This window comes from Pelodiscus sinensis, chromosome 21, assembly GCF_052426305.1.
Source record: "Pelodiscus sinensis isolate ZL-2025 chromosome 21, ASM5242630v1, whole genome shotgun sequence".
NCBI classification, from domain to species: Eukaryota; Metazoa; Chordata; order Testudines; family Trionychidae; genus Pelodiscus; species Pelodiscus sinensis.
The window spans coordinates 22,016,436-22,036,223 of record NC_143072.1 but is presented as its reverse complement, the minus strand read 5'-3'; the positions used below and the strand labels follow the sequence as shown (position 1 = coordinate 22,036,223).

The 19,788-nt window shown below is 47.7% G+C and overlaps 1 protein-coding gene across 8 annotated transcripts in view; it reads right to left on the bottom strand.

The window, feature by feature from the left end:
* Positions 1–19,788, bottom strand: part of TBX4 (T-box transcription factor 4) — a 151,836-nt gene that overhangs the window by 53,953 nt on the left and 78,095 nt on the right. For 4 of the 8 annotated variants that reach the window (XM_075904729.2, XM_075904730.2, XM_075904736.2 and 1 more), the window contains 2 exons: positions 14,375–14,533; positions 10,974–11,068 (listed from right to left, as the gene is read on the bottom strand). In XM_075904729.2, coding sequence (XP_075760844.2) covers positions 10,974–11,068; positions 14,375–14,533 — 254 coding nt within the window. Of the gene's footprint in view, positions 1–10,973; positions 11,069–14,374; positions 14,534–15,395; positions 17,741–17,792; positions 18,099–18,548; positions 18,681–19,098; positions 19,256–19,788 lie in introns of those variants that run through there. The other 4 variants (XM_075904734.2, XM_075904732.2, XM_075904733.2 and 1 more) reach the window with 4 other exon arrangements.

Here is a 19,788-nt window from a genome sequence, read left to right as displayed (position 1 = left end):
GGGCAGCCAGCGGTGGGGCTATGGGAATGCAGTAGATGATCCTTCCATCCCTCTAGCGCTCTAGGGATGGGTTCCGCCTCTCTCCTGGGTCTGGTATTTTTTCTTAGCTCGGCTCCCTTTCCACGCTGCCTCCCCTCCTATCCAGTGGGCAGAACAGCAGAGAAAGCCAGTCCCTCCAGCAAGGCCTCGTGCTCTAGGAGTCATGCATTTCTTGGACTGATTTGTTCTCCTTTATACTTTTTTTTTTTAAAGAAAAACCCACAAGAGGTGGTCGGTGTTTGCCAAGCATCTCCCCATCTTTGGGATCCACAGAGGACGGGAATCTATGACAGCCGCTGGCGCTTCAGCTCAAGCTATAAAGAGCTCCCAACTTCTCTGCAGCAGGTGGAATAAAATCCCAGATGCCTGCAACTCCAGACCTAGGGAATGTTCACACCCGATAAGTCTCAAGTGCATTCTCACCCCAACCAATTGAGAAGGGGAAGTCCAGTCTTTTGGTACCACATTGATTGTTGTTCCCCTCCGTCCCTCCAAAAACGGCTCCTGGTCTATGAATGGATTTTTCAGACACATTCTTATTTTCCTCCCCAGATTTTGCAGCATCAGCAGATGCGCAGAAACTCCTGTACGGTAAGGACCGTAGCTCTCATTAGAGTTTAGTAGTGAAGAATTAAAGTTGCCTTTATGTTCCCACAACGTAGGAAGATAAAAAAAGCTGAGTTGTCCAAAGTTCCGGCTCTCTGGCACGGTCTAGCACCTTATGTTAAAATGCTGTCCGTTTTTATCTGAACTGCCATGCTCTTTGGGGAGGCCCAAGGACAGCAAAAACGTGGCGTGCATTGCTTTTAGGAGCTGGGGGGGAAGTGCAGGACCCCCCAGAAAAGTTTGGCAGGGCAATGGCACAGCCCCAGTTAAACTCTTCTCGGTGGGGCTGTACAGATGAAATGTAACAAAAACAGCAAGAGCAAGAAAAATAAGCAAACGGCACAATTCTGTAGCCCTCGCAAGCTTTAGAGTTGACGTGCGAGTGAATTATGGGCTCCGATAATGAAACAGCCTTTGCTTAGCTCAGTTTGTGCTATGCACGTTTTATCTCGACATGATATTCACAAATTGTTTTAAAATGAGCTGTTAGAATAAGCGTCCTTTGTTTATTTATTTATTCTTTTTACAGTCCGAGCCCTTTTACCATGCAGCCGTTCCTGACGTGGAGCCAGAACTTCTGATGTTCAGACAAAGTTTAATTGGCCTTTAATTGTGTGGTGGGTTGGTTATGCAGCAGAATGAGAGAGCGAGAGAGCCATTCCTCTAAGGCAGGACTTCTCAGCCTTTAAGGCAGCTGTACTAGTTTAAAAGTTTGGTGGTACCAACCCATCACCCCAGCATCTATTCTGCTGTGTGTTCCCTATCCCAATAGGAAGGGAAGATGTTTGGAAGATGGAGGTTTGGGTCATGCAAGCTCCTTTTGGGGATTGGCGAGCATGTACGCTAAAATGGGAGATGGACGGTTGGTTGAGTGTCCTAGGAGCCAGTAGTATCTTATTGGCAAGTAGGAAAAAGGAACCTTGCATGCCACAGTACTGGTACAGGAACAACAGGTAGAACCTATCCAGTCCAGCACTCTTGGGACCTGCCCTGACTGAACCAGCAAATTTGCTGGACTACAGGAGGTCAATATTGTCTAGCAGCATTACAAACACTTAGGAGACATGTAGGGGTAAATTAGAGCTAAATAACAACACAGAACATTGAGAGCCAGGACTGTAAACAAACTTTATGGGACCACAGGCTACTTGGCCACACCCATGAGAAATGGACATTTGGCTCACTAAAATCATGCCGGGCGATAGATGTTGCTGGACCAGAGAGTGCCGGACTAGAGAGGTTCAACCTGTAGGGGTGTGTCTAGACTACAGGGTTTTGTCGACAAAAGTGGACTTTTGTCGACAACGCTATATCTGCGTCTACACTACCGCCGAGTTCTGTCGACATAACATCGACAGAACTCGGCAGTTTTGTCAACGGCGGTAAACCTCATTCTCCAAGGAATAACGCCTTTTGTCGACAAAGTTCTGTCGATAGAAGGCTAATGCCTTCTATCTACACTGTCCTTTACATCTACACTCTCATGTCGACAAAGCGGCTTGCTTTGTCGACAGAATTGGATGTAGTCTAGACGTTCTTTGTTGACAGAAGCTTTGTCGACAGTATCTGTCAACAAAGCCTCTGTCGACAAAAGCCTGTAGTCTAGACAGACCCTAGTAGTTTGGAAACACTGATGTGACCTGCCAAGAAGTTGGATGTGTCTCTCTGCCAGCGACTTCACATCATGGTTTGGTCTAGACTGGATCCTGAAGTGGTTTCTATACATCCCTTTAGTCTTAATGATCTTGTTACCCAGGAAGAGGCTTGATCTAACCTTCCTGTCCAGGACAGAGTGTGTCACTTCAGTGAAGCGCTTGCCTACTTTGAGCAAAGATGTCCTTTTCTGAACTTCTTGTGGCGGTACGATGACCAGGGAGTTGTAGTGCGATTAGGGTGTGTTGGAACTGCTCTCTCTCTCTGAAAAGACTGAATGGAAGCAAGAGGCTTTAATCCTGCAGGTGAAATCTAACCTTTGACAGTGTGATATGCTGGTAGCACCTAATTTTTCTTTGCAGTTTAGGAAGAAACTAATTTGTTCACCAAGGGCCTGAACCAAAACCTGCTGAAGTTAAAGGGAGTCTTCCACCCCTGACTCCACTGGGATTTGGATTAGGCCCTACCAACACTATAAACTGGTTCACAAGACGTCTCAGTTGCCGTTAAACATGTAAATCAGTCTTTGCATTTGGATAAAATGTTCAAAGCACTTAAGTGATTTAGGTGCCTAAGTGCCATTTTCCTAAAGAACTCTCACTAAGATTTAGGTGCCTAAAGTGCCAGATATAGACCTAATGGGGACCTAGTGGGGTCTTCAAAAGCAGGGTGAGCACCTAATTCCCAATCTGGCCCCAAATGCCTTTTGAAAAGCAGGACGTAGGCATTTGGGAAAAATGTATATTTTCTCACCCGGAAGACAGACAAATGGTGCATAGATAATTCAAGAATCCAGTTCTTTCAATTCCTTAGTCTTCTGTTTTTCCCCTTTGTGACACTATTTCCCATATCAACATAAAGCAAAAATGTTTTTCAGGGGTAAACCAATACAAATTTGGTCATGTCCACTGTTCCTTTAATCCTTTTTTTAAATGGCATTTCCTTTCTGATAGATTCCTCCTTTCAGAAAATACTTTAAAGAGATCAAAGAGTTCTTCAACGGGGTCCCATTTTCCCAGTGAATCCTAACCCTGCAGTCCCTTATTTCTCTTATCACCCACGCCACTCCGCTATGACGCTCTGTATACAAAGCAAGAGCAGTTAGCTTTGAAGTGCTGGATTAGCCCATGCCAGATCCTTGCTTCAGAATAACAAACAATACAGGTTCAACAGGAGTTCTCATCAGTAGTTCATTTTTCAGCCCCAAATTCACTGTCACTAACACAAGCAACATTGAACTCACAGTCTACGGACAGATAGGAGAGATTTATCTGGTGGCAGGACCATGCCCCAACGAGGAGGGGGTCAGACAGTTAGGGAATTTTTCTAGTTTGGCAACGGGAAGTTATATTTAAATTTTTTCTGGCAAACTCATCTAAGTTTTAAATAAAACGTTTTCTCACACACTGGAGAGCTTGCTTAACCATGCTGTGGCTTTAATGATCTAGTATCATTTCCTCCTCTTACCCCATAGCAAATGAAAACCTAGACAAACTTCTTTCCATAAGATGCTTTACCTCCAGTTTCATTACCGCCCCCAAGAAAGCTTAAAAACTTAAGAGCATTCCTTGATAAAGGCCCAAACCGTAACAGAGGCTAGATGAGCTAAAATTAGATTAAGTTTACTGAAGCAGAAATAGCAAAGTACAAAGGTAACTCATAAAGAAATTGCACAAGAATGATGGCCATTAACAACTCTGTGCCGTTTCAGAATGATATCAATGGTTCTTCTAAAGAAAGCCAACTTTAGCCTTGGTAGAACTCCATTAATTGTTACTCCCTCTGTAGGAGTCATTAGGAGGAAGAATGGATGTGGTCCATAATGCTGACTCCTCTGAATGCTTACGGCATCTGATTTAGTTCCTCAGTGTGGACTGGATCCTTGTGAGTCTAGCATAAAAGGATCAATAGCTGCTATGCCCTTCAAGGGAAGGGCAAACAAGAAGTCCAAGTGCAGGAGACCTGCTTTGCCAGGGATTATTTGCATGAGAGTTATCTAAAAGCGAACAGAAAACCCTTTGGAAACCCATTTAACTCTTACTTGTGGACAGAAAATAACGGGAGACTTGAAAAAAATATATTGTCCTTCACTTCCCTGACTTGTTCCAAGTACAAGAAACTGCATGTTCCCTGCTGGAGTTGTTGACATCTCTAGCAACAGAGCCAAAAGTGACTGGATCCGACTTTCGTTCCCACTGATTGCACTGGGAGCAGGAGTTTGCTCACAAAGAGCGATTGCGGAATCTTGAATGTAGGGCCCGGTAGGTCAAACATTCTTTGAATGACTCATTTATTTCCAAGTTCTAAATGGAGCGTTCCCATTCCCTACCTGATCTGGTTTGGTTTTTTTAAACTTAAAACTCTGGAGTCCCCTTTCATTTAAATGGGAAGTAGGTACCCCTAGCTCCTAGCTGAAAATCTTACCCGGAAGAGCTTGTTTTGTAAAAGACAAGAATCACCAGCTGAATCCAAGGCCGGGACTACAGTGAAAGGGAATGTCGACGCAAGATACGCAGCTCCAGCTTAATTACATAGTTGGCATTGATGGACCTAGTTTCAAGGTTTCCTGCCGTCCCCATAACAGGAGGCCATTGGGAGCAAACGCTCCCCTCAGTTTCCCTTACTCCTTGAAGAAGCAGGAATACCGGCTACCGGCAGGAACGCCCTCTGAGTTTGATTTAGTGAGTCTTTACTAAAAAGACTGTAAAAAACAACAAATGGTCCTGCAGCACCTTAGGGTACGTCTACACAGCAACATTATTTCGAAATAACTAACGTTATTTTGAAATAACTTAGTCCATGTCTACACAGCCGGCAGTTTTTTCGAAATAATGTCAAAATACTGTCAAGCTGGAGGCCGTCTTATTCCAACTCCTGTAACCCTCATTGTATGAGGAGTAAGGGAAGTTGGAGGAAGAGTGCGCTATTTCCAAATAAGTGCTGTGTAGATGCTCCCAATTTTTAAATAAGCTATTTTGAAATAAGCTACTTAATTGACGTAGCTCAATCTGTGTAGCTTATTTTGAGTTAAGCCCTGCTGTGTAGACGCATCCTTAGAGACTAACAAAAAATGTAGATGGTATCGTGAGCTTTCGTGGGCACATGGTGCTGCATTTCTTGTTTTTTAATTTTTTTCAGTTACAGACTAACACGGTGAACCCTTTGAGACTTTACTAGATTCGCTAAATTGAACTCTAGAAGATCGATTGCGGCAGGGTCGATCTTATGTTTAGTGGAAATATGGCCTAAGGTGCAAATTTAAACCAATTTAGTTGAACCAGTGCAAACCCTTATGATCTTAAGTAGGGGTATTTCAGTTTACCGTAGGTCAATTTTAAATATGTTTAAGCTATACTGAAATAAGCTCCTCTTAAACCAAAAATCTAAAACTCACACCGTCAGCTGCAAATTCTCCACGTTCACTAGGGTGAAAGTTGTTCTGTGCAGTTAGTTGTAAGAAGATTCGTAGGAGAAGCCTAAAACACTGTACATCATTCCACATGCAGGTTTTAAGAGATGTTACGGCAAAGATCGAGGCTGGCTCTGTATCCCTTTACATTGTGTTGTGCCCTGAACCCCACCTTAGGGCTACAAACCAACTATCTTCTTGATTTGAATGTTTCTACTGTAGAGAAATTGACATTTAAGGGGTTAGATGCCTTGTGGATTGGCAGTGCCTGATGATTAGCCAGAAAATTGTCTCAACACTGCCAATGGCATGATTGTGTGCCTTCGCTTATGTCATGGAATGGTGCTGGGTAGGGACCGTAAAGATTGGGATAAAAAAAAATCCTAAAATCAGAGAACAGAGAGATCTGGAAAAGGATGAAAGGAAAGAAGTAACCCTGAAGCCAATGGCACTAGTCATGTGTGTAAAGACTATCCTCAAACAAATGAGGGTTTGGAGGATCAAGCCCACTGAAGAATTGTGCCAGAGACTGATTTTAGCAGCAAAGATATAGCTACAACTAGGAGACTTGCCTAATTCAGGACAGTGCATGGGGACAGAATAGAAAAAAAAAAACTTCTAATGAAGTTGTATAGTTTGTTCTTGGTATACATTGTTCCATCATATTCAGTTTGTGACTCTTCCATGCCTTAAATACAAAAGAAGTGCGGGTAAGTGCCTTAAGAGTCTATTAATCTGGAGCATATTTCAGAAACGTACATAAGGTGCTACATACCCGGGTGCATGTATATACAAGGAGGAGGAACATGCCTCCACCTTTACTTTCAAGGCAACTATGTTTGGGGATTATCTTTTTGTCAGGAAATGTGTTTTTATCCCTCTGAAAAAATATATCTGTATGTGCGAACATGGAAAGCTAGCATTTAAAGTTGAAATTCTGGCTCATAATGTTTCACACACAATACACCTAATGGCCATAATGCTGCTGAAAGAATCACATTGGCAGATCGGCAGCACGTCCCCTCTCACCTCTCCGGCTCTCTGTGGAAGCATAGACTGCCACTTAGGGGTCCTCTTTCTAGGATCTGAACTATTATGACAGCCACTAAAATTGGGAGGGGTTTTGCCTGTATAGAGGCATCATTTCTTCTGCTCTGCAGTCAAACGTATTAATTTTACATGGAATAAAATGCAAATCTTGAAATTTTTTGCACTAAAAAAGGACACTGAATTTAACTTTAATTTTCTGTCATGTCTTTAGGCCTAATCCTGCATTTGTGTACTCCTCAAAACACCTGGGAACTGCAACTGTTCAAGGAACGCAGGGCTGGTTTCTTAATTGTTATGTTTAATGGTTCCTTTACAGCAAGGAATGCAACAGAAATTAAGTAGAAGAACAAACTTTTTCAAAACATTTTTTAAGGAAAAGACATGACAAAGGGACGGATCTGTGCCCAGCACTGCAAACGGGCCACAAAAAGTTGTGGTATTTTATATACGAAGGAGGCAAATGGTTTTCCGTAAAGTTCAGGGAACTTTGCTAACAAACTTTTTATCTTTTGATGATCCTTTTAATATAAAATAATCTCCCTTTTGCCCCCCTCCCACAAGGAAAGAGTCAAACATTAAAAAGATAGTGAGTGCATTTTAAAGATGTTTCCACTTTATAAATCAAGCTTTCTTGGCAACAACATCCTTCCTATTTCAGTACTTGAGCTTGCTGTGGTCTCCTACAGATCAGCCCTGAGAGGGAGTAATAATCCCCCGAAGTAATTTTCAGTCCTAAATTCCTGGTAATTTATAGTTGACTTGGTCTGTGGAGTTACACAGATTGACAACAAATGAAATAAACACACTCCTCTTGAGTTATCTGGCTTATAACTAGAGATCATCGTAGAGCTAGATCTCCAAGTTATTTTGAAATACGTTATTTCAAACTAATAACTCCCGAAATAGCTATTTTGAAATAAACTTATTCCACTTCACAAGCAGGAGTTATTATTTGGAAATAACAAGCCCACTATTTTGAAATAACAGGTGTGGTCACGTGGATGCTCACCTTGTTATTTCGAAATAAGGGGACTGATTTTGAAATAACTTCCCAGTGTAGACATGCCTCAATTGAGCTTACATTTTACCCTCCTTTGCCCATTAAAGTTACATTTTCTATTTAAAAAACAGACAGACTCCTTTTTTTTTTCTTTTGAAATCAAGTAATTAGACATGTAAGTGACCCGATCCTTCGGGTGAGTGCACATGGGTGCTTTCCTGTGCCTAGTTAGAACCCGGCCTCCTCTCAGTTGCTCATGCACACAGAGTCTGGGGCAGGATCTGGATTGTAATTTGTGCCTACAAACAACTGGGCCTATTTTTCTTTTCAGACACAGAATGAGCACCTGTGACAAAGCTCCTTTAAGCATCAGCGTCTGTATCATCTTTTAAAATCGGGTCCCTGAGAGTGGCTGGGTCTAGGATTCCTACGTATTTACATGGCTTGGAAGAATTAAGATTTTAGTAAGAATTGAACCAAAGAATTGAACTCCTGCGCTGCTGAACTGTTCAGTTTTTAGAAGCTTTTGCACACTGGTCAGTGGTGAACTGTGCAATTGAATCAGATGCGTCTTCCTGTGGTTTAAGTTTGCTGTTTAGTTGTTGTAAGGTGAGTTATTTTATTGACCTTTTTTTTCCCTGCACGAGCGAGAATGCTTGGAGTAACAGGCCTAGCTAAGACTGACATCGGTACAGAACAGGCACAAACGCTGGTAGAGGAAGTTCTCACACACAGCCCGTCCACCCCTTCCCTACCTCCCTGCTAATCTGCCTCATTCGGCACATGGATCAATCGGTGCATTATACTTCAGTGGATTAGACAGAAGTCAGCCGTTGGCCTCACTTCTGAGATTTTCAAGACTGCACTAAGGTTGCTTTTGGTGCATTTGGGCTGAAGCTGATCGCACCTGTCCAAGTAGAACAGCCGTGAAACCACCCACTTCATTCATATTGTTTATGAATCATCAGTCACTGCTGACGTCGGCCCTGTTTCAGGTGGAGGGCCAAATTCTCGGCTGGCATAAATTGGCAGTGCCCCATTGACTCTGACAGAGCCACACTGAATTTTTCACCCGCAGAGAATTTGGGCCATTTTTCTATAAGTGAAAACCTCCACATCTCAGGGACAATTACCAGAGCCACTCTGTCCCCAGAGTAGCTTCCAAGCACGAACGTGATTTTACTGGCTGTTGTAAGGCCCCAAAGAATGCAGGACTGGGTCCTGACATACGGATTTGTTTCAGCAATCTCAGTTAAGACGGACACAGAGATAACAGGCCCTTTTGGGATGGTTAGTTTCTAGAATTGGGTAGAAAAACGTTTCTCTCACTCAGCTAAAAGCCCAGAATTTGCTGTCCTGATCCTTGGGCTGTTTCTAACAGAAGTAGCAACCCCACTGAAATTAATTGTTTTATGGATGTGAATAAAGGCTTCAAGATCTGGACCCTGGCCTTTTGACAGCAAGTTATCATTCCACGGGCATCTTACCGACATAAGCACTGCAGGCCTGGGTCATATCACTGACATAGGTACGTAGGCGTCAGCTTCTTTATAGAGTGATTTACAAATAGCTTCACTTTGTCTCCCTGGTGGGGTAGGGTCCGTTATTCCAGAGCAAGAGCGTAGTGCATTTTGCTCCCAGGGCCAACAGAAGTGGAGCGGCACTTTTGTGGGAGAGGAGGGTATGCGGGAGGAGCGGACAAGCCTTTAAATGCGCCAAGAGCAATAATGCAGAAAGGCTGCCTAGAAGGAGACGTGCATTGAATGTTTCCGTACCGGTTGAGAGCTGAGCAATATCGCACTGCAGATCCTGGGCACAGATTACACTGTAGCCGTGTTTTCAGCCAGATTTAGCCCTAGAGAACCATGGACCCGATCGAGAACCCACTGAAGTCCAGAGAAAGCCTCCGATTGATTTTAATGAGCTATGGGATCAGGCCCTGGAGATGAAACGTTACCACCCGAAAGCTTCCCCTCCCCTTGGTGATTTCACACTCTTTCTTTACACCTTTAGGATTCTCTAATGTGCTGCCAGGTTAAATCAGAGGCCGCCATAGAAGGGAGGCACTACGATAATGAAACGGGTTTTTAAGACATCGTTACGGGAAGCCTTCACACGAACCTGAGCCAGTTCCCCAGTTGCCAAGGGCAACCTTTCCACTGACATCAGTGGGCCCCCACACCTGAGCGGAACACTTGGCTAGACCGGGGTTCATGGCTGCAAAATTCCATTCTGGCAACGCAATGGGGCCCCAAACTGGCATGGGGTCAAACCGATTCTGGGCCCAAGCCTACAAAGTCTTGGGTGTGTCTGCAAGTTTGCTGGGCCTGTTCAACTTCCAATGACTCCAGTGAGCATTGAGGGCATTCAGCACTCCCAGGATTGAATCCTCTCTCATCTGGGAAGGTGACTGTAGCTAAAATAAAGCATTAATCAAGCTGACAGGCATGTGGATTGCACTTAACGCCAAGGAACGGCGGGCATTCTACAGCACACCCGTGCTAACTCACACCTGGCCAAACCACACACACACAGAATGGTGGCTTCTACCCACCCCTCCACAAAGGTTTGATAACAAGGTCTCCGTTTGCGAGGGTTTTATTTCTTCCACACGTATACCACAGAGCATTACTGCTGCCCTACACAGAGAGGTAATCGCTCTGTATAGGGCTGGAGTCGCTATGGCCCTGAAGGTCTTTAAAACACAAATAATCCAATGAAACGTTAGCATAGAGAATTAAAACAAAAATAGACTCATCAGGTGAGCAGAGTATGTTGTCTGAGACATTCCCCTGGCTTTTCCTGAATTGCATGCTCACTTCGGAGCATATTCAGCGCCCAGCTAACGCGGGAGTGGTCTGAAATCAAGGCCTGGTTTCATAAAATGCCGTCATTCGCAATAGGTCTTTCAGGGCATGTCTACGCTGGGGAATTATTTCGAAATAACTCCCTTTATTTTGAAATTACAAGGTGCACGTCCACACTCCCAAACCCATTATCTCGAAATAAGGGGCTGGTTATTTCAAAATAACAACTCCTGCTTTCCTTGGGGAATAAGCTTATTTCAAAATAGTTATTTTGGAAATTACGGTTTCAAAATAAGGTATTCTGGAATAATTTCCCTGTGTAGACAGAGCCTCAGTGCTCAAAAAGGCTCGGCTGTAGGCAAATAGTGACATTTAATACATTAAACGTATGAGCTGCAATTTCACCAACCTGCCTGCTTTGGTTATTATCATTTCGGTGCCGGCTTCATGAAATTTCTTCCATAGCTCCTTCTCATGGAGATAGACTTTGATGTTTTCGATTGTCTAAAAAGAATCAAACGCAACACAACAAAATCACCCTCACGAAGAACAGTCTCAGTCTACAATCCCTCTCCTCAGAACAAAAGCACTAGCTGAAAAAGGCAAAACCCAATAGTGGCTGCACTGGGAGCAGGAGCAGGCCCTAAAAATTCCACTGCCTATTGCCAAAAATGAGAGAAACAAACGGAACCCATTTTAATTGCGGAATGTTTTGCATGCAGCGAGGATATTGCCGCCAAATGGGGTGGGGTTTTTTTAAGAGTACCGGCTCCAAATTTGTTAACGTTATCACATATAACTGTGTATAAAGCCCTGTCTTTTAATATGAGAGATGGGACAAAACAAAACCAAAAAATCCAACCTTTTAACCATCTGTTCAGTTCAAGGTGAGAAAACGACTGGTCCTCAAAAAATAAAATTCAGTGCAGACCCATACTTGCTGTAGGATGTTCTGGTAATTGTGTGGGTGGAGGGTAGTGACAGCACCAAAGGGTGAAGTTTGGTAGGAAAATGTTTACCTGGTACGGGCATATTTTAAATTAGCTGACAAAAAGCCAGCCAATTGCTGGGTAGCAACTCACTCATACATGAGATGAATGCGTAACATTCAGATTGAAAGGAAAGCAACTTTTTTTTTCCTTATTCAGAACAGACAGTTTTAAAATGAGCAAAAACAGTGACATGATTGTCCTCTAAGTCACAACTCCATCAGCCTCATAGCAAATTAGTTATTTAAGAGATTATAATTTTTATAACAAGATCAATGATCTTAGTCTCCTAAACGCCCATGCTTTTTCATTGACCTGATCCTGCAAATACTTACTCACAATTAACCATACTCAGGGCTCATCTGTACATAAAATTTAATCCAGATTAAAGGAAAGTGTGAATGGAAAGCAGATTACCTATTCCAGATTAACTCCATATACAGAATCAATTTCCAAAGTATACTGAGATAATTTGGAATAAGGGATTTTAACTCCACCTGTAAATGCCCTTTTTCCAGGAGTTAGCTGTTCTGAAATAACTCCCCATGTAGACAAACACTCATATGATTGGTCCCATATAAAAACACTTTGGATAATCCAGTCTTATCAGTTATTAGATTACTTTTACATTATTCCAATATTGCTCCATTCTGTATCTCCTTGAAAGTAAAGTTTACAGGACTACAACTAAACAAGTATTTTTCATCTTTAGAGTGTTCTACAAATATGAATTATCCAGGTATTGAACTGTAAAAGGAGATACTAATACAATTAAAGATAAACGCATCCTCCAGAAAAATAATAATGAATATACAGTTTTAAAACACAATTTTTGTGTTGCTGAAACATAATTCCAGTGCCCCATTGACAATAATTTTATTTCCATTGTTAAAAGATACTTTTTCTCCTAAAAACTGATCAAAACAAATTTAGTCCAACGTGCTAAAACTTGCACTGAACACCAGCAGCAAACCCAATCTAACTTCTTGGAGAACTTGATTTTGTTTTGCCACTGATTTCAGTGGAAGCAGGATCAGGCACAGAATGCAAGAAACAAATAACGTAGGTATGCACTCCAGGGGTTAGTCAAACCTTGTAAATAGTGAGAAAAATTGAAAGCAAAAACGCCTGGAGGTGAAAACATTTTGTCCTGTTTGGTTACAAATACTGGAGTGAGCATGCTCTGAATGTAATCAGTAGCCAAGTTCCCACTCATTTCAGATGGAGTGGAATCGACCCAGTAGATAAAAACCTTATTTTATATATATAAGTTACACATTTTTAGTGAGCATAATTTCTCAGGAGAGAATTCCTGACTCGTGTTTATTCAGCTGCCTATATAAGAAGATTGGAATATGTCTGTAGGTGCATATGTATAATATACGGACAATATAGAGTTGGGGGGGGGGGGGATACATTCCTTAAAAGGGAACAGATGAGAATGAGAACAGAGTTCATGCAAATCATTTGATAGTGAGGTTGAGGGAACCAGGAACTCAACATTGTTTGCTCTTACTCCATTTAAATCAATAGGAGTTTTTACCCATTGATTTGCATGGGCACAGGATCAAACCCTGATGTTTAACTTTAGAGGTTTTCCTATTTCTTCCTGGCAATCCTCTTAGTCTTTGTTAATCCTGCTAATCTGCAGCAGCGGGTGTGAAAGCTAAAATCAGGAGAACTACCAAGATCTCCTCAATGCATCACTTTTCCAGTTCTTAGCAACCCTGATGTCTGTACTTCAGCTCACGTTTGGGGAGGAGGGCGGGTGAAGGAGTTTCGGATCATCTTGAGAAGTTTATCTTTTTCCTATTAAAACTGTCTGCATTTCATGGCATGGTTACCTTTTTTTTCAGGATCCTATTTTCCCTTTGGAACCCCTTCCATTCAGAGATTGGAAGAAAAACAGAGCTAAGAAGCCCGGGGCATAATTACTATTACTTAATGTATTTATAATTATATGGGGCTTTTTAAAAAAATGTCTTAAACAGCAAAGACAAACGACATAGTTTTACATCTCTGCTTCCTTTCCCCCCTCCCCACCTTCTGGGCAGGTTATAATTCTGATACAGAAAAGTTGTCAACACTTTATAAAAAGCACACTAACTACCCCCAGCCAATCAGAAGGCATGACTGAATGCGAGCTAATTTCCAGTCAGCCCTTTTGGGCATAAGGCGCACCATTGTATTTCATTATTGGATAAAATCCGGAGCATTTGTGGAGTGAGGCTACCAAAAAGCAATCAGCTGGCACATGAATTCTCCGTGGGGTCAGAATTAGGGTTCTGTTCTCTAGCCCAAGGGTTCTGAGGAAAGTCTGGGCTAAATATAGGCTTCATTAACGGCCTTCCAGAGGGAAACCGATGGGTGGGAACTTTGATGTTGTGTTGCCGGATAACCGGGATGGTTTCGAGGCTCTGGGGCCCTTGAATGTTGATTGCAAGCAGCCCCGCGGGGCTGGGGCGGACAGCCGCTTTCAAACGCCCTGCCAAAGAAAACCCGATCAGGCGGGGAGCGCTCGCAAAGTAAAAGGGGAGCACACACAAAAATGACTCGGAGCAAAATGGAAACACTCGCGAGCCCCGCCATCGGGGTTTCTTCGACGGCTTCTCTGGCGCGGAGCGATGGGGACGCGGGGAAGGTGTCCAGCAAAGAATTTCAGAAAAACTCCCTCCCCGGTGCAAGCCGCTATCGGGGGAGCCGGGAATTTACGGCTGCGGGCGCTATTCGGGGCGGGTGCAGGGAGTGGAAAGGCAGCAGGGACGGGCTGCGAGTTCCAGCGCAGGGCGCCGGCGGGGCGTCGTGTAAACGGGGCGCCTACCTGCTCCGGATCCTGGCCCTGCGGACTGCTCAGCGGCGTGCTGCTGACTCCCGCCACTCCAAGGACCGGGGAGCCCGCGGCGGATTCTGCATGCCCAGGTGCCGGGGCTGCGGGAAACCCTTCTTCCGTTTCAGACAGGCTTTTCTCCTGGAGCATTTCCTTTTCGACAGGGACACACGGGTTAGCGCGAGGCCGGCCGGCGTCGGGGAAGAGCGAGGGGCTCCGTGTAGACACGCGGGGAACCGATTCCTACAGCAACCGAAGCTCCCACCCCCACTGCCTCCCCGGGGAGTTTCCAGGCCTGTCAGCAGAGACTCGCAACCTCCCACCCCCCGGCCCTGCCCTCTCACTCCCCCTGCTCTACACCGGGGCTTCGGGCCAGCCAGGAGGGCGGGATCGGGCCCACTGGGCGCAAAGCGGTTGCCAGATGCGGGCAGCCCGGCAGAGCCCCCAGGGACGAGTCCCGCACCGCCCGGCTTCGCGGGAGACCGGCCCTGGGGCTCCCTGGCCCCCCCTCCTCCGCACGAAATTCGCACTTGTAGCGGGGACCTGGCGTGTCCCGTTCGCAGCATCCTCGCTGGGCCCTTGTCCTACAAACACCCGCCCCCGCAGCCTCCTAGCGCTGCGGGCCCCCGCTCCCGCACCTCGCAGCGCTCCGGGCTCCGATTCTGCCGCTGCCTTTTTATGTTCTAAGCAGGACCGCTTCCCTCTAGCTCCGGCCTGCAAACACCCCTGCCCCCCCCCACACACACACACCCCGCCCGCCAGGACACGCCGCGCCGAGATGCCCGGGCCTTCCCCAGAGCCACTGAGTTGCCCCGAATTTGGAGCCCCAGAGGGTGAATCCGTTTCCTCATCCGGATTCTAAATCAACAGAATTTACCCCCCCCCCTCGGCCTCCCCGCGAGAAATCTCCGCTGGCTTCTCTCCCTGCGCAGAGGAGGGTGACTTGAAACCTTTGGATTCTAAACCCAGGTTCTCGGTTACCCGGAGCGGGGTCTGAATTCCGGCTCTAACCCACCCTGGAAATCTGTCTGATGTGCCCTGCCCACGGATTGCAGCATCGGCCCGGGGAAAACACCGCTCCTTGCCCCCTTCGCCTTTTGGTTTGAAACGTTGTTCACAAGGGCAACAGCTCGATAGCCCACGTGTCCAACTGGTGGGTCCAAACTCCTCGACCGATTGGTACAAGGAGCAACGATTTAGCTGCTGACCAAAAACTTTGTAAGCAAAAGAGCATCGTCATCAGCCTTCGCGGGTCCTTGACACAACAATCAAATAGAGAAGTCGCCGCTCAGTTACATTGACTTCGTTGGAAGGTTTCCACCAGCTGCAAGGCTAGAAATCTTGGTCCCGATCACGTCCATAGGATCAAGAGTTGGATCCTTTGATATTTTCTCTCCATGTCTTCACAAAAGGCAATGACCGATTTACATAATTACAGTTAACGCGGTGCCTTCTTGCCTCGAAGTCCTAAGTCCCAGATAGTTTCCAAAATATTTGTTTAATCTTTACACTTCGATTTCATTCGATTTACACGCAGGGATTTGTGACCCTGGAATTATTTGCAATCTCTGCCCGGGAATTCGCCTTCGTTTTTCAATTGGGTTGGAAATTTGGTTTTATTTTGCCCTGTGATCTGGGCAGCTGCTCTCCAGTTCCCAGTCCCAAAGCCTCCTTCAGTGCGCGATTACCCCCCTTATCTCCCGTCTGAAGTCGGTTTTTAACCTTGGTAATAATGCTAAAACAAAAAGTTGCCCTGTGTAAACATTCTAAGTGCAAGCTCACTCAGATAAAAGGAGACCTCTCTTAAACTTGGACAGAGACTGGGAAAAGCCAATAAAGATAAGGCCATGACAGCTCTACAGAGGCTGCAGCGCATCAACCTGGACTTTACTGTGCAAATGTACTTTTCATTTACAGTAGTGCCCTAAGCACAGCGAGCAAACTGCGTGTTTAGACCCAACTCCTGTCACTAGCGCGAAGCAGGAGAGGCTCGGTAAAGATTCCTGCTATTTGCTTTTTCTGTAGGACTCTCAAACCCACCCACCCCAGCTCCGGCGGGCTAGTGAATATTTTGAACAGTCTCGTTTTATCCTAGTAGGATTTGCAGAGACAATTTCATGGAGAGGCGGGGGCAATCCGGATCCAGCCTGAACATAGCTCGGAATCTCATGGAGTCAGAAGCTTTGGTTGTTAACATTTCCATAGCTCCCCCAAAGGGTATATTTCAAATGTGCCTTGTGTAGTACAGGTTACTATTGTATTGTATATTAACTAAAACAGCTAAGTACATGGTTATTACTACCCTATTTATGGATCAGGCAAGAAGTACACACGGCGCGACTTCGCATTGTGAATACACTTTAGAAAGCCATCAAAGTTACGCCAGTCTAGTGCTCGCCTTGATCTATTAAGGGCCGTTGAAACTTTCCTCCGGCTGAAAACTTTCCCATTTCCCAGGGCTGTCATGGGTCTGGGCTTTGCCCTGTCTGGGGGAAATAAATCTGGGGCGAGCCACGTCTATTTCTTTATTATTACCAGTCCCCGTCATCAAACCAGTCTTCATCTGCTCTACTTTCTGCCTCCCCAGCCTGCAAACGCTTAACCAGGGCCCGTTGATTTCCAGCGCGGAGAGGCAAAGTTGTATCAAAAAGCAGGAATTCACAACCGAGGGACACAAGCAAGCAGGAGGGCTCCGACTAGGCGGGGGACAGTTTGCAGCATTTCTGCTAATCCCCACATTGCAACCAACGAACTGAGAATCCAGAACTCCACAGTACACCGAATTACCTTCAGATAAGGGGTGTGTGTGTGTGAACGCGTTACAATATTGTCTTATGAACGTGTTTCCCCTTTGCACAAAACCGGGGAGTGCAAAAGAGGGGGAAATCGCGGTCCTCAGGCACCGAGTCATTTTGAAGGTGGAATCTGTACGGATTACAACGCAACCGCTATTTTCAAAGGCAAGAAATCCTGCGATTTTGACCTGTGAAAATTAGCGCTTTGTGGACACGCGGGAGGAGGGGGGAGGGGCGCTTTTGGGAAAGCCAGACAAAAATGGAAGCCGCTCTCTGTGAAATGGGGGGTTCTTCTGAAGGAGAATCTCTGTAGTTAGACAATTAGCGGGGAGGCCGAATGAAAGTAACGCGCACTACATCCACACGCGCGCATACCAGGCAGTCCCGGGTCCCAGTAGTACGAAGATCCCCAGGCCGTATATTAAGAAGGGGGAAGGACTTTTTCTCACTCCAGAACCAGCTCTTAATTCTCTCTTCTCGGGGAGGTTTCACTGAGTTGCGCGACTTTTCTATTAACGCAGGATCCGTTCCCCAGCTTCCAGGCCGAGCCCGTTAGGCCAAACCCCCCCCGTCCCTCGCTCTCAATCCGAACAAACTCTGCGTCCCGCTTGTCTTACCGCAGGGGGCCTGGACCTGCTCCAGGAACCGGTCCCTTCTCTCTGCACGGACCAGTGTGACCCCCAACAGCGGGTCCCGCGTGCACACACACATACAGGCCGGGAGTCCGACCGGCGCGCTGCAGCCGGGCCAGGCCTGGAAAACCCACCGCTCGTCAACCCCCCGCGCTGGCTGCCGGACGCGGGCGCGTTGCAAACCTCTGGGGGAGTGAGCAGGCGCCAGCTGGGGCCGGGACGTGATTCCCCGCGCAGCTCTATTGCCCGCGGTCGTTAGTGCGTGTGTCCTGCTCAGAGAGCAGCAAAACCTCAACCCCCCTTTGGGGCGAGACTCTGCCCCCATCCCCCCCGCTAACTCTCCCCTGGGGCTGACTCGGGAACTCCCCGGTGCCTCGGGGGAGGCCAGCGCCAGACCCCGCGCCCCAGGCTGCGCTACTGAAACTCTGCCCGCTCACCCCCCCCCTCCCTCCCCAGGCCAGGGCCAAGGGCAATGGAGCCTCCTAGGAGCCCCGCGCCGGGCAGGGGCCAGAAGGGCGCAGAGGGGAGCCCGGGGCTTAGAGGAGGCCTCAGTCCCTTCCCCCCGGTCCAGCCGCGGTGGGTGTCCCGCCCCTGGGGCCCCCTGGCCGGGGCTGCCCGAGGGCCGCCCCCCACCCACCTGTCCCGCCTCGCCACCCCCCGCCCGGGCGCAGGTAAATCGCCGCCCGCCGGCGGGACCCATCGAGACACCTGCGTGTCCCCCGGTCCCCCCGGGCCACTTACACTGATCGCCGGGGGCGGGCGTCTCGGCCTGGGGGGGGTCGTCCCGCTGCGCCTGGACGCGGCGGCGGCGGCTTCACCAGCATCCACAGGGGCCGCGCGACCTGCCGCCCCCCGGGGCGGGCTCGGGCGCCGCTGGGGTCCGGCTACGCGGGGCAGCGGGGCTCCCCGGGCCGCCGCCTGCGGGCCCGCTGCGGACCGGCCATTCCCCGGCGCGCGGACTCACCGGCCCCGGAGCCTCTCGGACAAAATGTCCCATCGAGACCCAGTTTGGGGCCTTTCGCCTCACGCCCCCCTCCCCCGCCCTCCCTGCCCCTCCGGTGCTGACGTTGCCGCTGTCAATCAGCCCCTCCACCCCCCGCCCCCTCCCCGCTGGGCACCCCGGAGCCCTGCGCCCTGCCAGGCCTGGCTCCAGGCGCGCTCCCCTCCGCCAGCCCTGCCCCCAGCTCCAGCCCGGCCCCCGGGCTGCTCCTCGCCTCGCCGGCAGGACGCCCAGTGTGACCCCCCCAAGCGCCCTAGGCCTCCAGTCCCCTTCTCCAGGCGCAGCAGGTACCGGTGGCGCTGGGGCTGGGGCCGGGGCCGGGCCTTCCCGCCGCTCTCCAGAGCCCCCTGGCTCCCTCGCAGAGTCCCCCTGCCTCGGGCTGAGGCTTCAGGGCCCTTCCAAAGCCGGGCTGCACCAAACGCCCCCGCCCCGAGCCGAGTCGCTCCGGAAAGCGGAGCCTCCTGAGCGTAAACCCCGCCAAGGCGGCCTTGGAAGGCAGGGAAAGGGGCGCCCACAGCCACAGGCGAGGAGAGGGGCTGAGCGTGGCCCGAGGAACGCGTGGACCCAGCGCGGGGGCGGGTTCCCCAGAGGGAGGGGCGGGGGGTCATTCATTGCTAAAGGCGGGACCCCTCTCCCCTAGGTCCGGCTTCCCCTTCCCGGGGGCGACCCGGTCTCCCAGCTCAGCGTCCCCCCGTGCGAGAGCAGACACGGGCCGCTTCTCACAGGCTGGATTTATGGCCTAGACACGTCAAAACAAAAGCCCAGATCTGGTGTCACTCCGGCCTCCGCTCCCTGGCTCAGTAAGAATGTCTACACTAGGAAATTATTCCGAGATAATAACGTCAGGAATAAGTTAGTTCGAAATAAGAGAGAGGGAGGTAGTCTAGACGGCATATTTTTCGAAATTACTATTTATTCCGAAATCGTTTGTTTTGGGAGTTATTGCGAAATAACTCCCGAAATAAATTATTTCGGAATTAG